This window comes from Chiloscyllium punctatum, chromosome 1 (assembly GCF_047496795.1).
Source record: "Chiloscyllium punctatum isolate Juve2018m chromosome 1, sChiPun1.3, whole genome shotgun sequence".
Taxonomy (NCBI): domain Eukaryota; kingdom Metazoa; phylum Chordata; class Chondrichthyes; order Orectolobiformes; family Hemiscylliidae; genus Chiloscyllium; species Chiloscyllium punctatum.
Window position 1 is genome coordinate 133,069,804 of NC_092739.1, and position 19,783 is coordinate 133,089,586.

General features: G+C 39.6%; 1 protein-coding gene across 5 annotated transcripts in view; it reads right to left on the bottom strand.

Moving 5' to 3' along the window:
- ska1 (spindle and kinetochore associated complex subunit 1) overlaps positions 1-19,783 on the bottom strand; it is a 41,630-nt gene that overhangs the window by 9,981 nt on the left and 11,866 nt on the right. For all 5 annotated transcript variants that reach the window (XM_072574342.1, XM_072574359.1, XM_072574350.1 and 2 more), the window contains 3 exons: positions 13,453-13,577; positions 8,510-8,604; positions 2,482-2,616 (listed from right to left, as the gene is read on the bottom strand). In XM_072574342.1, coding sequence (XP_072430443.1) covers positions 2,482-2,616; positions 8,510-8,604; positions 13,453-13,577 — 355 coding nt within the window. The remainder of the gene's footprint in view (positions 1-2,481; positions 2,617-8,509; positions 8,605-13,452; positions 13,578-19,783) is intronic.

The window sequence follows — 19,783 nt, forward strand, 5'->3', positions numbered from 1 at the left end:
AGATTAAAAAAAAAGGGCTGAGGGGTAACTTTTTCATGCAGAGGGTAGTGAGAGTATGGAACAAGTTGCCAGAGGAAGTGCTGGAGGTGGGTACGATTAGAATATTTAAAAGTATCTGGACGGCTGTATCAATAAGGAGGTTTAAAAGGAATATGGATCAAATGCTGGCAAACGGGACTAAGTCAGATTGGGATGCTGGTCAGCTCAGACAAAGTTGGACTGAAGGGCCTGTTTGCGTCCTGGATGACTATGTCCACCTGTGATAGTACATACCAATAAGATTCGCTAGTAAACTAACACTGTCAAACACAGATATAATCCAAGATTAACATGATGTAGCAATCTCTCATTGATCATGAAAATATTTTGAACCTTGATGTTGCAATACACTTGTCAGAGGAACCTGCTACACAAGTTCAGGAAACAATCCAAAAAATTGGAAGCTTTCGTTTCAAGAAAATTTAAGTTCAAGAATAATGAAGTCTTACAATAGTTGCACATAGTTTGGTGACACTACATAGACATGATTCTGTACAATTTTCATCTGCCTTGACACCTCTTGTCAAATACTGCAGTCAGGACAGTAGGAGAACCATCCTTCAGACTAATTTCATACATTTTATTGATAATTTTTTTCATTTTTACTTCACAGCTAAAGTGGAAAAAGTCATTTCTGCACGCATGGAAATATGTAACTGAACACAACAATAAATACAAAAACGAGAGAAATCTTAGGACACTGGTGAAGAAAAATCTGTAAGAGCAAAGGCCAGTAAAGCATTGAAAATGTAAACAAAGCACAGGGACATAGAATTCAAAATTCATGAAGTTATAATAAACCTGTTTAGGATCCTGCTTGGACCATACTCAAGAGCAATGTGCTTTGGTCTAGTTGTCTCCAATTACAAGAAAAAGACAGAAATACAAGAGAAAGTTTTTAAAAAAAAAAAAGATGGAAAGTAAAGAGCAAATAATTTGGACAATTTCTTCCGATAAATGAAGACTTAGAAAGAGCCTCATACGGATCTTTAAAATTATCAGTGTTGAACAGGGTCAACATATGGTGAGAATTTTTCACGTGGTTAGTTTTCACATATTCAAGATAGTTTCAAATAATCCAGTAGGTTAAAAAGTATGACATTTCTTTACTCAATGATTAGAATCTAGAACTCAGTAACATGGAAAATAGTTAAGTTGAGCAGTTTTCTGGAGTGGTATTCACTGGAAAAACAGTAACGCCGAGTTAGGATATTAGAAAATTTTAAACAGACTATGCATAGAATTTAAAATATACATACAAATAATTACAATTTATTTTCTTAAAAAGGTATTAAAATAAAAAGATAGACATCAGTAACAAGTATATTCCTGCTTGTCAATTTTCACTCACTATTTCCTTCTTCTGAACTCTAGATGAGAGAGAGAGAGCTCAGGAGAGGAACAGTGAGCGGGACAAAGCTTCTGGCAGAGTAAGATGTGCTGCAGGTGGAGGGTTCGCAAAGAAAAGGATAATTGGGAGTGGAGGGGCTCAGCAAACAGGCTGCAGTAAAGAGGTCTTTGGCTTAAACATGTTTAACAGCATATGATGTCAGTGCTTACAGGTCAGATTGAACAGCTCCAGAATTGATCAAGAGTAGTATTCATCTGACTTCTGTTTAACAGCTGAGTTCTTAGGGTTCTTGTGATGCCGTGATAGTGTCCCTCTCTCTGAACAAAGTGGCCTAGGTACAAGTTACAACTGCTCCAGAGATGAGTCATAGTACATTTGAACAGGTTGATTATAAATATACAAAAAACAAACAAGAGCTGGGTCAGTTGTGGCTCAGTGGATCGTATTCTTGCCCTGACCATGAATGTTCAGTGCTTGCTTCATCAGAACAGACACTAAAATTGTAAAGATACAGAGAATAACAAGAATATTTTCAAATTCGTAAAGCACCTGGCGTCTTCCCCAGCGAAGAGTTGGCCCGTGGACGAGGAAAGGTCCAGAAACGTAGAAACTGATGTTTGTGCTAATCTATAGATTTACAATAAAACTAGAGTACCTTTGAAAGTCTTTTGCTGCCTAATTCCACATAAGTATATTAAAACAAGAAAAAAAAAGAGAGGGACAAAGATGTGCTAAAAATGGTCAAGGGGAGATGGCTGGAATCGAAGCAGCCTCATTGTATCAACACTAACATGGACCAGACCAATCAGATCTAAAAGCTTGTTCTGTATTGCATATTTTATCCAACTTTCAGTTTAAGGGAAAAGTAATCTTAAGAAAAGATCAACAAAAAATTTATTTCAAACAAAAACAGAAATTGCTGGAGGAGTGGGAACAGTGAGAACTGTTCTAAAGAAGGGTCATTAGATTTGAAATATCAGCTCTGCTTTCTTCCCACAGATGTTTCCAAACCTGCTGAGTTCCTCCAGCAATTTAGATTTGTTCCAGTTCTTTGTTCTATTTTAGAATTAAACTGTTGTTATGAAACTTACCCAGGTACCTGATTAAATTCCTCCATTAACAGGTATTCAATTTCACGAACAAAATGTTTGTTCTTCGCAGAATTCTTTTCAGGTTCAGGATGAGCAGTTACTTCTTGGACTTTCAGATCTTTTGCAGGTACTGTGCTGAAAATTAAACAAAAATTCTCAGTGTTAAGTTATAAATCACATCAGAATAAACATTGGTGCTAAGGTCTATATAAAAGATACAAATTTTCAAGGACCTTTCAAACATAATTTAGGATTAATTGGTGCCTTGGAGAGCTTTAAATAAATTAGGATGTGCAAAGCATCAGATCATAGATAAATTAAGTTACTAAATACAACAATTAATTATTTAGTTGAATTGATTGAACAAGTGCTTCCATGAGCTGGCTTCCTAATGCAGGTACAAAGCGAAAGAGAATGCGAGAGACCATTGTAGCCAAAATAAAAGGATCTGTGACAAAGAGCTTGATGTCATACGCAGATTCCAAGTCCTGTCCTTTTACAGGTGAATGAGGTAAGCAGCATTAGGAAGTTGCAAAAGGCAGTTCATTGCAGGTAGTAAAGATACAGGAAGGTGAATCTATATAATCATTTCTTGAGCACCAAACACAATATTTACAAATGTTACTCATTTTTCCATGCATTTTCCTTGGGCATTCTTTGAATGAACTTTTCTTCATTCCAAGCAAAAAAGTACATGCTGTATGCGTTTATATTCCTCTACAAGAGTTGCATTCAGAAAACCTGTAATTTTTACTGGCCAATGCAAATACTTAATGGAATGATGAGACCACTTTGATGATTAAATAATTTAGGTCATTCTATTGATCTTATTAAAAAGATAACATCGTACTAATTCTTCCCCAGATAACTACAGCATAAATCCAAGAGCCAGAAAGATGGAAAGAAAAGTTTTCAGAAAACAGTATAGAATGAATCCAATGCGAAGGCAACATCTGTAGCTTGTAGGAAAGATTCCATTTATAATTGAGGCTATGACAACTTGAGGACACTGCAAACCCCTTCATATGCAACAAAAGGAGCCCTGAAAATGTAGTTGTCACTGAATGACAGATTAAAGAATCTTAAATATGTCCAGCAAGATAACATGAACAGCAGTGACAAAATAACCTGTTTGACCAATATTGAGGGAGGGATACATGCTATTTGCAGAGTAGAACTCAACAACTCTTCCTCAAATAATGATTGAGGGGTCTGTCAGACAGCAGACCGACTCTACTTAAAAGTTCATCCAGAGGACTACATTTCTAATAAGGCAATACTGAGGTGTCAGGCTGGAATATGCCCTGAGAGATGGGATTTGAATTCCCATCCTTTCTGACTCAAAGGCAAGAGTGCTACATTTGAGCCACCATTACACTAGATGGTGTCACTTGTCCTATCTTTAGCTGCTCAGATGTGTTGTCATTTCTCCTCCGGCCTCTGCAGTCCTGCTTGGTGACAACAGAGGAACATGCTTGCAGTTAGGAAGCTGTCAGTATTCCCACAATATTGTTGCACTGGTTCTTTTTGTTAATAGAGATTATGTGTGGGGTAACCGTTTAAAGTAAGCTTGGTAAGTTATATTGCATCCTCTAGTTCATACTGAGGATAGTCAGATGTATTCATAATGGTAACAAGTCAATTACAGGGACTCAGGAAAGCAAACTATTGTTTGTAGTCTCTTTGGGCTGGTGTGTTGTTACCTCTTCATGTATGTCATTTCAATCAAATGGATTTGAGGAATCAAAGTGATCTCACAATATTCATCCTTTGACCTAGTTCTGCAAATATGTTGATATTACTGTTGTAGTTAGGCCTCTGGTCAGTGATCTTATAAAGGTATAAATGCTAGAAAGCGGAGTTAGTGTTATGACCAAAGCTTCTACTTGCTTATATCATTGCTTACATGACTGGGTTGTGACCTGCAACTTATCAGTCAAAGACTAAATGCTATTCCAGTCTTGCTGATGAGGCTGGCATTGGCTTCCAGCATTGAATAACCTACTTCTCTTCTGTGTTCCTCAATGTGACCATGGCTGATAAAATGTTTCAATGCTTTTTATCCACCTCAACCACCTTATATGCCACAGTAATCAGAAATCTATCAAATCCATCAATCCCTACCTTAAAAATATACCCAAAAATGGAACTGTCATAGCCCTCTGGGGTCGAAAATTCAAAACAATTCATAGCTGTCCCAGTAAACAAAAAATTCTCTTCATCGCAGACCCAACTGAGACCCAAACAGATTTTTAAAATCTGAACGATCTCTGGTTCTAGACTTCCCACTAGAAAAATCTTACTTGCATCTGGCAAGTCTACCCCTTCAAGTGCTTTGCGAGTTTCAGTTAAATCACCTCTTATTCTTGCATTGCTTAATCTCTCTTCAAAAGAGAAGTCCCACCATCCCATGAATAAATTTGTTGAAGCATCATTGCACTCCTCTGCGGCAATAATCTTTTTCCTGAGACAAAAAGAGACCAAAACTGCATACAATACTCCAGTATGATCCAATGAACCTCTGGAACAATTGAAGCAAGACTTCACCATTCCTGTACCCCAACCCTCTTGCAATAAAGGCTACATTCCATTAACCTTCCTAATACTTGCTACACCTACAGGTTAGCCTTCAGTGACTTGTTAACAAGGACAGCCAAAACCCTTCACACATCTATCTCTTACCATTCAAGTATACATCTGTTTCTCCTCCCAAAGTAAAGAACTTGACATTTCCAAATCCTCCTGAAGGAGCTTTAAATCCTCTTCCACACCCTGTGTTTTCAACCACTTCATGTACTCCTGGGAAATTATCAAATTTTAGTCCCATCCTTATTGATGCTAATTCCCTTTAACTCTGCATTCTCCCTAACCGCTTGAATTTCTAATTCTGGGAGATTTCTTGAATCTTCCTCAGTAAAAAAAACACAAAGTAGCCATTTTGCCTATCTGCCATTTCTCTCTTCTCCATTATAAAATCTGACTGCCTGAAATGGACCCACATTTATTTTAGCCAAACATTTCCTTTTATGTATAGAAACTTGTGAATTTTAGGAGTCCGATTTTATGAGTTTTGCTAGATTGCATTCTTATTCTCTTTCCTATTTCTTTATCAGTTTTCTCATCCTCGTTTATATGATCAAATTTGTACAGCATGGAAACAGGCCCTTCAGTCTAACTTGTCCATACCGACCAGATATCCTAAATTAATCTAGTCCGATTTGACAGCAATTGGCCCAAATCCCTCCTGTTCATACAACATTTAAAAGGCATCTGGATGTGTGTAATTGTACCAGTCTCCATCACTTCTTCTGACAGATCATTCCATACACACACACCACCCTGCGTGAAAAAGTTGCACCTTCGGTTCCTTTTAAATCTTTCCCCCTCACCCTAAACCTATGTCCTCTAGTTCTGGACTCCCCCACCCCAGGGAAAATACCTTGTCTATTCACCCTATCCATGCTCTTCATGATGTTATAGACCTCTATAAGGTCACTTCTCAGTCTGATGCTCCAGGGAAAACAGGTCCAGCCTATTCAGACTCTTCCTATAGCTCAAATCCTCCAACCTTGGCAACACCCTTGTAAATCGTTTTGGAACCCTTTCAAGTTTGACAACACCATTCCTATAGGAGGGAGACCAGAATTGCATGCAATATTCCAAAAGTGGCCAACCAATATCCTGTACAGCCACAACATGACTCCCAACTCCTATACTCAATGTGCTGACCAACAAAGACAAGCACACCAAATGCCTTCTTTACTTTTCTGTCTACCTGGGACTCCACTTTCAAGGAACTATGAAGCTGCATTCCAAGGTCTTTGTTCAGCAACACTCTTACCATTAAGTGTACATGTCCTGCCCTGCTCTGCCTTTCCAAAATGCAGCACCTCATTTATCTGAATTAAACTCCTGTGTTATATTCCAATAACTTCCCAATTCTCAAAATTATTGATATTTCTGGCAATTATTTAAGTTGTTTTCTTTTAATCTTATAGAATCCTGGACCACCTTGGTTATTCACAGCTCACTGTTTCAAAAAAAAACTTCCAAAAATCAATGTAAAGTTGCTGTAGCCATGTAAAATATTGTATTTCACCTTCGCACAATCATGCACTTTCACTGATTTTTGGACTGAGAAAATATATCAATTTGTGCCTCATGCCATCATAATTTGCCTTATTTAAATGTAACACCCTCGCTTCAGAAAAGGACTTGCTCACTTTCAACAGAATGTAAGATTGTATACTGTAGTCACTCATCACTTAAAAAAAGAGGTTTTTTCACAATTCATTAGTAATTAGATAATTTTCATGACAGAGTTATATGAAGTACAGCACGGAAACAGACCCTTTGGCTCAACTCATCCATGCCAACCAGACATCCTAAATAATCTAGTCCTATTTGCCAGCACTTGGGCCATATCCCTCAAAACCCTTCCTGTTCATAAACCCATCTAGATGCCTTTTAAACAATATCATTCTATCAGCCTCCACCACTTCTTCTGGCAGCTCATTCCATTAACATAATACCAGATCTAAAATAGCCCGATGTCAAGGTTGTCTACTGCTCTAACGAACCATGCCTGACACTTACTAGAAATTCATCTTCAGTGCTCCATTGGTTTACCCAGCCTGCTTCACTCATGCTACATGTTTTCTCATCTCCTGACTAATACTACACTCTGCACTATCATTACTATTTGAGGTCTACAAATAACTCCAGCCAATGTCAGCTACTCCTTTGCATTTCAGACATTTGCAAATAGATTGGATGCCTGACATGGTTTTCAGCTTCCATCACAAGGTTACAATATGAACTGCCTAGCCTCAGCAGAGCTCCTATTACTGTGGCCTCCTTCACTGTATCACTGACATTTGTGCTGGGGCAAAATTAAAGATTTTATAACTTTCTATAACTTGCTGACTTCAACAAATCTCAAGTAATAAAAACTGGGCCCATGTTTTTTTCCCACCAATTATGATGCTGTCAAAACCATTTACCATTCAAGAAACATTGTTTCACTAAATTGCCCCAATAAGCTCCAGATAGACTTTAAAGGGAATAAACTTACAGGATTAAGGGGACAGAGTGGAGTATAAGACTGAATGAATTGCTTAGAGAGCCACTATAGATTCTTGGGCCAACATGGGACTTTAATATTTCGTTACCTTTAAATCAACAACCATTCGTTAAGTCAGTTTTATCCCCTCTTATCATGATACTACTTCTCCTGGTTTTGTACTTGCTTATGGACTCCTAACACCTCTAAATTTCACCCAGTTCTGACAAATAATTTGACCTGAAGTGCTGGTTTTATTCCTCTCTAACAGATTCTCTGTGATCTAAATATTTCCAGCATGGTCATAAGCTTGCAATAGGGACTTCACAATTTCAACCAGTTCTTAGAACAAATGGACACAACATTTATCTTCAAACTTATGAAAAAAAAATGCTTGACTACCTCCCATGATATTGTACACAGTGAGTCGATAAAGTGTGGCATTGGAGAAAGCACAGCAGGTCAGGCAGCATGAGGAACAGGAGAGTGGATGTTTCAGGCAGGACCCTTCATTAGGATCCTGCCCTAAACACCCACTTTCCTGTCCTCAGATGCTGCCTGACCTGCTGTGCTTTTCCAGCACCACACTTTATTAACTGACTCTCCAGCATCCGCAGTCCTCACTATCGCCTAAATTGTACATGGAGAGTCAAGATCATGTGCAGTCTTCAGCTGCAGAAATTATATTTAAAAAAAAGGCAGATGTGATCAAAATAAAAAATTTGGAAATTTTATTTTTTTCCCCACTTATATTTCCTTTGTCAATAATAACAACAAGCTTTTTTTCTTGTTCACTAATAAAAGTATCAATGGCAAGTTGTGTATCCTCAATTGCTCTCGAGAAGCTAGTTAACAATGTCTTGAACTGCTGTCCAGTCCAGTGAGAGTATTCAATTCTTAGGAGCCATAACATGAAATCAGAAGGGGCAAAAAAAACACCCTTTGGTTAAGGTCAGCTTCACCTACCTAGTTTCAGCAGCTTTCTTGGGTAGATGAGTTGGTATATTTTCTAGCAAATGATGTGCTTTTTCAGAATTTCTTTGGACTGCATTTTTCAGTTCCTATACAAATAATCAAAAGTCAAAGCTAGACTTAAAGCATTTGCCAAAATTGTACTTATTCCTGGCTATTAAGCATGTCCAAAACTTTCAAAAGCAATGCAATAATGAAACATTTAACAAAAAAGTTCAAAGATAAAATCATAACTGACCAGATGAAAATCAATGTTATACTGGTGAGATTTAAAAAAAGCTGGATTTGGTAAATCAAAATTTAATTCACATCAATTGACAGTTTTAAAAGGTGTTACATAACAGTCACGTGTTTTACATAAACAGAAATAGCATCAATAGCTGTTTGGTAATTCTTTTAGGTGAATTCAAACTCTTTCAAATTTGACAAAGATTAAGATCTCAAGTGTGTTCTAGCTACTGTCTCAATAGCATTCAGAGACATTTGCTATTTTTACCTATCATTAATTAGATTAGATTAGATTACTTACAGTGTGGAAACAGGCCCTTCGGCCCAACTAGTCCATACCAACCTGCCAAAGTGCAACCCACCCAGACCCATTCCCCTACATTTACCCCTTCACCTAACACTACAGGCAATTTACCATGGCCAATTTACCTAACCTGCACATTTTTGGACTGTGGGAGGAAACCACAGCACCAGAGGAAACCCACACAGACACGGGGAGAATGTGCAAACTCCACATTGACAGTCGCCTGAAGCGGGAATTGAACCCGGGTCTCTGGTGCCGTGAGGCAGCATAAGACCATAAGACCATAAGACATAGGAGTGGAAGTAAGGCCATTCGGCCCATCGAGTCCACTCCGCCATTCAATCATGGCTGATGCGCATTTCAGCTCCACTTGCCAGCGTTCTCCCCGTAGCCCTTAATTCCTCTAGACAACAAGAACCTATCAATCTCGGCCTTGAAGACATTTAGCGTCCCGGCTTCCACTGCACTCCGTGGCAATGAATTCCACAGGCCCACCACTCTCTGGCTGAAGAAATGTCTCCGCATTTCCGTTCTGAAATGACCCCCTCTAATTCTAAGGCTGTGTCCACGGGTCCTAGTCTCCTCGCCTAACAGAAACAATTTTCTAGCATCCACCTTTTCAAAGCCATGTATTATTTTGTACGTCTCTATTAGATCTCCCCTTAATCTTCTAAACTCCAACGAATACAATCCCAGTATCCTCAGCCGTTCCTCATATGCTAGACCTGTCATTCCAGGGATCATCCGTGTGAATCTCCGCTGGACACGTTCCAGTGCCAGTATGTCCTTCCTGAGGTGTGGGGACCAAAACTGGACACAGTACTCCAAATGGGGCCTAACCAGAGCTTTATAAAGTCTTAGTAGTACATCTCTGCTTTTATATTCCAACCCTCTTGAGATAAGAGACAACATTGCATTCGCTTTCCTAATCACAGACTCAACCTGCATGTTTACCTTTAGAGAATCCTCGACTAGCACTCCCAGATCCCTTTGTGCTTTGGCTTTATTAAGTTTCTCACCATTTAGAAAGTAGTCCATTCCTATATTCTTTTTGCCAAAGTGCAAGACCTCGCACTTGCTCACGTTAAATTCCATCAGCCATTTCCTGGACCACTCTCCCAACCTGTCTAGATCCTTCTGTAGCCTCCCCACTTCCTCAGTACTACCTGCCTGTCTACCTAACTTTGTATCATCGGCAAACTTCGCTAGAATGCCCCCGGTTCCCTCATCCAAATCATTAATATATAATGCGAACAGCTGTGGCCCCAGCACCGAACCCTGCGGGACACCGCTCGTCACCGGCTGCCATTCTGAAAAAGAACCTTTTATCCCAACTCTCTGCCTTCTGTTAGATAGCCAATCCTCAATCCATCCCAGCAGCTCACCTCGAACACCATGGGCCCTCACCTTGCTCAGCAGTCTCCCGTGTGGCACCTTATCAAAGGCCTTTTGAAAGTCCAGATAGACCACATCCACTGGGTTCCCCTGGTCTAACCTACTTGTTACCTCTTCAAAAAATTCCAACAGGTTTGTCAGGCATGACCTCCCTTTACTAAATCCATGTTGACTTGTTCTAATCAGACTCTGCTCTTCCAAGAATTTAGAAACCTCATCCTTAATGATGGATTCTAGAATTTTACCAACAACCGAGGTTAAGCTGATTGGCCTATAATTTTCCATCCACTGTGCCACCGTGCCGCCCATAAATTAATATTAAATTCCTTTACAATGGAATACAGGAATTTTGCTGATCCTTCAGTCTGTCATAGATTGAGCCTTTACATCTACCCCTGATTCGTACAGAGTTGGCTAATTCCTACCTACATGGTAGTAAGAGCAGAAAGCTTTCTTTTAAATCCAGAAGAATTGCAAGCAAAGAAGAAAAAAGGTTAAAATCAAAAGTTCTTCATTGTTAGTCAATTATCTTCTCAAAAACTACAATAAATGGTTTTGTTGATATTTTCTGAAACAAAACACTCACTGCTAACACCAAAACAAATGTTAATCAGTGCAGTTTATCATGAGCAACTGATTATATTCTGTCAGGAGTACAAACTTGAAGAAAAGGAAGAAAGAAAATTTGGCAAAGTCGAATAGGATCTCGTGGAATGTTGTGACAGCCCCAGCAGAATGGAGGAACAATCTAAATGAATAGAGACTTAGATTATTTCCTTTGATGTGTCAAGTAATTAATATTGCTAGTCAACTTAGATAGGTACATTGAATACACGGCTGGAAGCAGGGGAAAGGGAGGTCAAGGAAAAGAATGTGCAAAATGCTCCTTCTCATACACCTAGTGTTCCTGAAAAGCTTGGATTCGGAAACCATGTAAAAATTCCTATCCTTGAAAGGATGCTGCCAACTACCTTCTTTTCTGCTCATCGCATGCTATACCTAGTGTATTGCGCTACTGCAAACAACAAAAAAAAGTGTGATACGTGAACTGACACAATAGAACAGGAAGCTGCCAGAAATCTTCCTCATTTGGCAGGAAAGCTTAAAAGGAACGAGTGTTGTTTTGGCAACAGTCCATAACGAGTCATGGAGCATTTTTCAAGTTAGGTAGCCAGACATCTGGCTACTGAAAGGCATGGAGTGAGGCCTGGTAATGGAAACCAGGCTTGAGCAGTTGCCCTGAATAGCTACACTGTGGGCTTTTCTAGTCACTGTCACTGTCATTCACATCTACTTCGATCACATGAACAAACTGAACCATGGGTGTCTGCTGAGCAGAGACTCTGTAGATGGTGATCTGATTGAACAAGCTGGAGACCAGCAAGAGAGTAACACCCAGCTGTAATGTCATCAGATAGCTGTCACTCTATCTGGCCCAGCTACTACAGGCCAGGATAAATCAGCCTCTCTGCTTCCTGTTCTACAATTTTGGATTAGTGGTGCTGGAAGAGCACAGCAGTTCAGGCTGTTCCTTGGATGCTGCCTGAACTCCTGTGGTCTTCCAGCACCACTAATCCAGAATCTGGTTTCCAGCATCTGCAGTCATTGTCTTTACCTTCCTATTCTACAATCCAAGGCATTTACAATTCTCCAATTCTGGCTTCATGTGCATCCCTAAATTTTAATTATTGTCCTTTCGGTGGCCATGATTTCCTCTACCTCAATCCCAAGCTCTGGAATTCCTTTCCTAAGCTTACATCCACCTGTTTTGCCACCTTATCCAGCTAAGGGCCAATTTTATTTTTTAACACTCCTGTCAATTGCTTTGGGAGTTTATGATCTTAAAATTTTTATACAAGTACAAATCATTTTGTTTAAACAGTGTACTTAAAATGCACAAATTTTTACTTAAAAAGACAATTACTAAGTCGTGAGGGATCATAATGTATGCCATTTCATGTATTGGCTTTCTGCATGGAAACAATCTTTTTGGGAGAATTTTGAATTTGGGTTTGAAGCATACACAGAAGGGATATGCTTTATTATTTAGCAGGTCTAAACTTTGCCATAAAACTGATTTACAAGGAAAACACAAGAATTACATGCCACCACGATACTTCTCTTCTCACCTGTGCAACCTCAAGAGGAGTTCCAATTAGGTCTGTAGATCAGGAACGCAAAACATGCAGTTTTACAGTTGTGAACCCATATTCGTATAACCCATGGAATTTCATTTTAAAAATATTGATTCAGAATTGTTTGCAATGCTTAGTTTCAGGAGATAAATTACTTACTAAAAATCACTCAACTCCTAAGAAATGGTAAATAAAAGTATATATAAATATACAGGTCGACTGCCATATCCACGGAATCTGCTTCTGTGGTTTCAGTTATCCGCGGTCTGAAAATATTACATGGAACATTCCAGAACCAGGAACTGGGGGCTTCCAGGGAGGTAAGTTTCCCACTTAAATGAATGGGTTTGCTGCTATCTGCAGTTTCGGGCATTCACTTTAGTTTTGAAAGGTATCCCGACAGATGGGGGACTACTATATTCCTAATTTGCAATAATGTTAGGTTCTTTTATTCTTGAGATTCTTACACACTTGCTGCAACAGCAACACACCAACTTGTGTGAACAAGCGACCAAATTTATTAAGCACAGTACAAGCTATTTGGAGGAACCTTTAACACAGCTTGCAGAGCTTACGGGGTTGTCTTGAGCAGCATGTAATTATGAGGGGTTGGCCAGAGCATCTGTAGGCATTCCAACTGACTTGTATAAAGGTGATATGTTTTCCTTGTTAAGTGCCTCACTTTGACCAGACTTTGCATGCCTGTGAATAGGGTCAAAGGGAGTCACCTAGCTTGTACTGTACTTAATAAATTTAGTTGTTCGTTCAGACGTTGGTGTTGTTGTGCAGTTGCATCAAGTGTGTAAGAACCTCAAGAGTAGGAGAACCTAACAATAGAACCTAATCCTTTTGCAAATGGAACAAAATGGCTTTACCTGGAGTGATCTCAGTTCAGTTTGCTGTTGCTGTATCTGCATTTGAAAAATATCCAATATACCCCGAATGCTAGACAACTCTAGGCCAATCTTCTGCAGAATGTTTGTAAGTGAAGGGTCATTACCTAATAAAAAAAAATTTCAAACTTGCATTAAAACAGGCCTGAGAAGGAGAAATGGGAGCAATAAACAAAATAGCAAAAAACAGAAAATTTGAAGATCAAACAAATAAAAATCATATCTAGTAAAAAGACAGAGGCAAAAAAATAAAAGTACCATTCTAAACCAATGCCATCTGCTTGCAAATGGTTTATAAACAAGTCATTGCTGCAGTTAATAAGAAACACAGGTATCAAAAAAAAGGCTAAAATCCAGAAGCTATCTGATAAGAGACAAAATCTGATACATAAACATTGTAAATGCTAAAAGGTCATAGCAATGTGCGAGTGATTCAATACCAAAACTTTCCTCAGGTCTTCATTTCTCTGCAGTGTATTGAGAGAATAATGAAAAAAAGAGAGCAGCATGTCTTTTTTAAAAATTCATGCAGGTGATGTGGACGTTACTGACTAGGCCAGCATTTTATTGCCCATCTCTAATTGCCCAGAGATCAGCCACAAGTCAGCCACACTTCAGTAGTTCCAGAGTTAGATGTAGGCCAGACCAGGCAAGAACGATGACAATTCCTTCCTCTAAAAGGATAATCAATCAGCATAAGAGCTGGAGAGCTCCTAAACATACCACAAGCTTGACATCAGCATCCCAAACTGCCAGAAGCTGTTGGTGTAGTAGAGTCTGTCAGCTTCTGGATGCTCAAGACCTAATCCTTTGGGGGTTTAATGGAGAGGCTTTTCCTAAAATAATTACCTAGGCATGAAAACAGTATAGCACAGTAACACAGCATTTGGTCTACCGTGTCTGTGCCAGCCATGAGGCCATTCTAAATGAATTCCATTTCCTGTGCATGGTCCATACCCCTCTATCATCTTATTCACTTTTGTTGCCAGTTTCAAGTAGTTATGGACTTTCACCCAAAGATCCCTCTGTATATCAATGCTTTTAAGGGTCCTGCCATTTACTACATACTTTCCTCTTACATTTGACCTCCCAAAGTCCATCACATCACAGCTGTCTGGATTAAATTTAGTTATATGGCATGAGAAGAGAACCTTTGGTCCAATTAGTGCATGTGACCATGGTCCCAAACTAAACTAGCCCCAATTGCCTACATTTAGTCCAAATCCTGCCAAGCCTTTCCTATTCATGTGCTTATCCAAATGTCTTTTAAATATTGTGACTGTACCTGCATCCACCATTTCCACTGGTAGTTCATTCAACAAAACATACCACTAAAAATATTGCCCCCATGTCTTTTTTTTTTTAAAAGCCTCTCCTTAAAAATATACCCCCTTTGTTTTGAACTCCTCCACCATAGGGAAAAGTCACTTTACTAATGCCTATCATGATTTTAAAAATCTCTATGTTCACCTCTCAATATCCTACACTCCAGTGAAAAAAAGTGCTAACCTATTTTTATAGCTTGTACCTTCCATTCCCGACAACATCCTGGTAAATCTTTTCTGAACCCTCTCCAATTTAATGATATTCTTCCGATAGCAGGATGACCAGAACAGTATCGAGTACTCCAGAATAAGCCTCACCAACGTCCTGTCCAACGTCAACAACACATCCCAACTCCTATACTTAAAAAAGGAGTGACTAACAAAGGCAAGCTTGCTAAACTTCTTCTTAACCACACTGTGATGCAAATTTCAAAAGAACTATGTACCTGGACCCCTAGGACTCTATTTACAATACTGTCCAGGGCCCTACCAGTAATTGCACAAGTCCTGCTCTTGTTTGGTTTTACCAAAATGCAATATTTTCGTCCAAATCTACTATATATTTTTACAATGAATAGGAGGCCCTAGTACTGATCCTTGCAAATATAATTAGTCACAGACCCAAAGTAAGGAAAACATTTCTACAACCTCTGTCTGCTATGACTAAGCCAATTTTGCATCCAACTTATAAATTCACCATAGATCCCATGTGACTTAATCTTTTGGACCAGCTTAACATGAGGGTCTTATGAAATGCTTTAGTAAAGCTTATGCAGACAGTATCCACCCTCAAATCATTTCAGGAGATAGAGATGGTTTTCAGAGGCCACCTCAGTCCTCCCCATGTCCTGATTGCCCCTGATTAGGGCAACTTGAGGGTTCCCTCAATCCTTCAGGCAAGTCACTATTCTTTCCCATAAATAGAGGTATGAGTATGAAAACAGAGCTAACATTTACAGACCTTTGGTTAGGTCACAATTAGTGTTACTTCCAGTCTGAACACCACACTTGGAGGATAGAGAAACCAGAATGATTCCAGGCGGAGAATGCCAACTACAAACTTAGGTCAGAGAAAGAGCACGCGAGAGAAAGAAAGAAAGAGAGAGAGCGGCGAGCGCACGCGAGAGAAAGGGAGAGCGTGAGCGCGCGCGAGAGAAGCTCGCGTGAGAGTTGCAGTTGTTGCGCATATGTTTGCTGAGCTGGGAAGTTAGTTTGCAGATGTTTCACCCCCTTACTAGGTGACATCCCAGTGTTGTGAAGCCTTTTGCACGGTGTTGATTGGAATTTATTTGGTTTCATTCCCAATGCTTTGGTTGCTGTTTCCAGTTATTCTTTGCAATGGTCGGTATATTGGGTCGAGGTCAATGTGTTTATTGATGGAGTCTAGAAATTCGCTGTGTGTCCTCTATTTGGCTTGTCCTATTATTATGGTTGCATTGTCCCAGTAAAATTTATTGTCCTTCTTGTTTATGTGTACAGATACTAAGGATAGCTGGTCATGGTATTTAGTGGCTAGCTGATGGCCATGAGTGCGAATGGCCTGCTGTCCAACCAAGGAGGAGGACGAGGACGAGGACGACTCTACAAAATCTTTGCCAAGACCAGACATCCCCACAACTTCATCCACAGATGCCTGGTAGACAAACAACATGACAAAGACATGCTACGACTTAACATACTAACTATTCTACCTTATACAAGAAAGATTTCAGAACTGACAGCCAGACTCCTCCGACCACTTGGATTTATGACAGCATATAAACAGACAGTCACGCTCAGACCCAATACCCATAATATGCACGACAAACATTGTGTACAAGATTCCATGCAGAGACTGCACAGAACACCATACAGGACAAACAGGCAGACAACTAGCCATCAGCATTAATGAACATCAAGTAGCCACAAAATGCCACAGCTATACAAGGTTTGCGTAAAGATTTGTAGCTTGGGTGCCAGTTGCTGTAGTTGTGGGTATGATCACGGAGTTGTGAAGTTGATTTGCAGACATTTCATCCAGTCTAAGTGACATCTTCAGTGCCTAGGAGCCTCCTATGAAGCGCTGCGTACTGTCTCTTCTAGAAATTATTTGGTTCCGTTCCTGCTGCTTCCAATAGTTGGTTGTAGTGGTCAGTATGTTGGATCTAGGTCAAAGTGTTTGTTGATGAGTCCATGGATGGGTGCCATGCTTCTGGCTGCTCTCTGTTTAGCTTGTCCTATGATTGTTGTCCCAGTCAAACTTGTGGTCCTTGTCATCTGTGTGTATGACTATTAGGGACAGCTGGTTGTGATATTTAGTGGCTAGTTGGTGTTCATGGATGCAGATTGCTAGTTGTCCGCCCCATAGTATTTTGTGCTGTCTTTGCATGGAATCTTGTAAAATATGTTAGTCTTGCACATTATGGGTATTGTTCTAGTGAGATGTCATCAGAGCATGCTGTTGGAAACATCTGCAAACCAAATTCCTAGCTCGGCAATATACCCACAACAGCTGCAAATCTTTACACATAGATTCTATTGTCCATAGGTGCTCAAAGACAATGAAATAAGAATCCTGTGCCAACCACCTAAGCGCTACCTATGAACAACTCCAATGCCTACATGAACGCTGAAGCAATCAAATACTACCACCTTGTGTCAGGTACAGACCACCAAATTAACAACTCACTAGCCAGAGAAACAAAGTTAGCCTCAAAATGATCCAGATTAAGATTATGGTTGCACACAGCCTACACAGGTATGGACAAGAAATCACACCATAAATTTCAAAAGCAACCAGAAGTGGACCATAACAATTGGACAGTACAGAACCATAAACAAGTAAAAAGGGAATGCCACTACAAGACAAAATGACTAAATAACCAAATAAAGCAGAGAAAACAACATGACAGAAACCTGGATAAGAAATCTTTCTAACAGACAGCTCACAGGCATAGAAAAATCAGTACTAGGGACTAAACCACAGCCACTGGGATGCAGAAAAGAAAAACAGACTTCGTAGCTGCATTATAAAGTATGCTCAGAACCAGTGGACTAGCTGAATAAACACAGCAAATGGCCAGACAAACCACTGTACCCCCACTAACAAAGAAAACAAAATGAACAACCTTAAACAAAATAGAAAAAAAAGAGAGAGAAGCCATAAAAACACTCAAAAGGGCAAAAAACCCACACATTCATTAGTAGCAGCAGCAGATAAAGGCAGAAAGACAGTAATCATGAACAAAACAGACTACATACAAAAAGCAGAGGAACTACTTGCAGATACCGACACTTACTTACACAGAGGGAGTGTGACCCCACACCACAGTCAACCAATAACCAACTCTAAAGAAAAATGGACTGATAACCAAGACAGACCTATAAAAGACAAAAAAATAAAGAGAAGGAACCAACACCCCACAATTTTACAGATTATCTAAAAAGGTGCACAAACCAGACATACCTCTTCCAGGAACTGGATCACAAACCGGCAAAAGAACTTCAATAAAAACTCAAACATCTAACCAGCAGATTCAAACACTCCATACAATCATCACAGGAATTCCCAGACAGTATAGAGAACTTAAACATAGACAAGGACCAAGTGACGGTCTCAGTTAATGAAACATCTCTGTTTGGCTAAGACTTTGTCAGTTGAGTAAACAGACAATAGCCAACCTCCTGGACAAACAGATGACATAACAGGGGAACCAAATCAACCAACAAGGACAGCATACTTAAAACTACTGGGTGTGCTTGACAACGCATTTCACTTTTAACACTGGAGTTATGTGAATAAAATCAATGGGGCACCTATGGGCTCCCCCATCTCTGGGTTCATAGCAGAAACAGTAAAGCAAAGACTGGAACAAACGGCCTTCCCACAAATCAGACTCAAAAATTTGCATCAGATTCACTGACACTTTTGTAAAAATTAAAAGAACAGGGATTGAAAGCACACACCATATTATCAACTCCATGCTCACAGGGATCAAATTTACATGAAGAGGAGATTAACAACCAACTCCACTCCTGGAAGGGACCATAGAAAAAACACAATGGGGAAAGCACAACAAAATTATCCAGAAAAACCACACATGGTGGACCAGATCCTGAATTATAACAGCAACCACCGAAATTCACGCAAGAGAAACTGCATTAGGACCCTGTTCAAAAGGGCTACAACACACTGCAACACTTCCACCCTGCTAAGAGAAGAACATCACCTCTATAAATCTTTGCCAAGAATGGATATCCCCTCAACTTCAGATATTCCCACGACTTCATCCACAGATGTCACATTGTTTGTCTGTCAGACAAGGACAAAAACATTAACTACTCTACCTTATATAAAAAAAACCTCGGAATTGAAAGCCAAACTCCTCAAACCACTCAGATTTAATGACAGCATATAAACCAACAGCCACACTCTGACAATTCACGAGAACAAAATGACTAATTCTCATCACGTGTACGACAAACGTGATGTGCAAGATTCCATGCAGAGATTGCACAAAATACTATATACGACAAACAGCTAGACAGCAAGCCATTTGCGTTCATTATCAACTAGCAATTGAACACCACAACCAATTATCCTTAGTACCTGTACATACAGATGACATGGACAACACAATAATAATAGGACAAGCCAAACAGAGGACAGCTAGAGAATTCCTTGAAGTTTGGGACTCACCCATGGACTCCTTCAATCCATACACTGAACTAAACTCAATATACCGACCACTGCAATGAACGACCGGAACCAGCAACTGAAGCAGCGCGAATGAAATGAAATAAATTCCAACCAACAGTACGGCAGTACTTCACAGGAGGTTTCGCAGCACTGAGGATGTAACCTAGTAAAGAGACAAAACATTTGCAAACCAAATTCCCAGCTCGGCAAACATAAACACTTCTATCAAATGCCGTTGTTGTGAGTAAGATTATGACACATTTAGACAGTGGAAATAGTGGAATAACTATTCACGTTTATGGCAAGGATT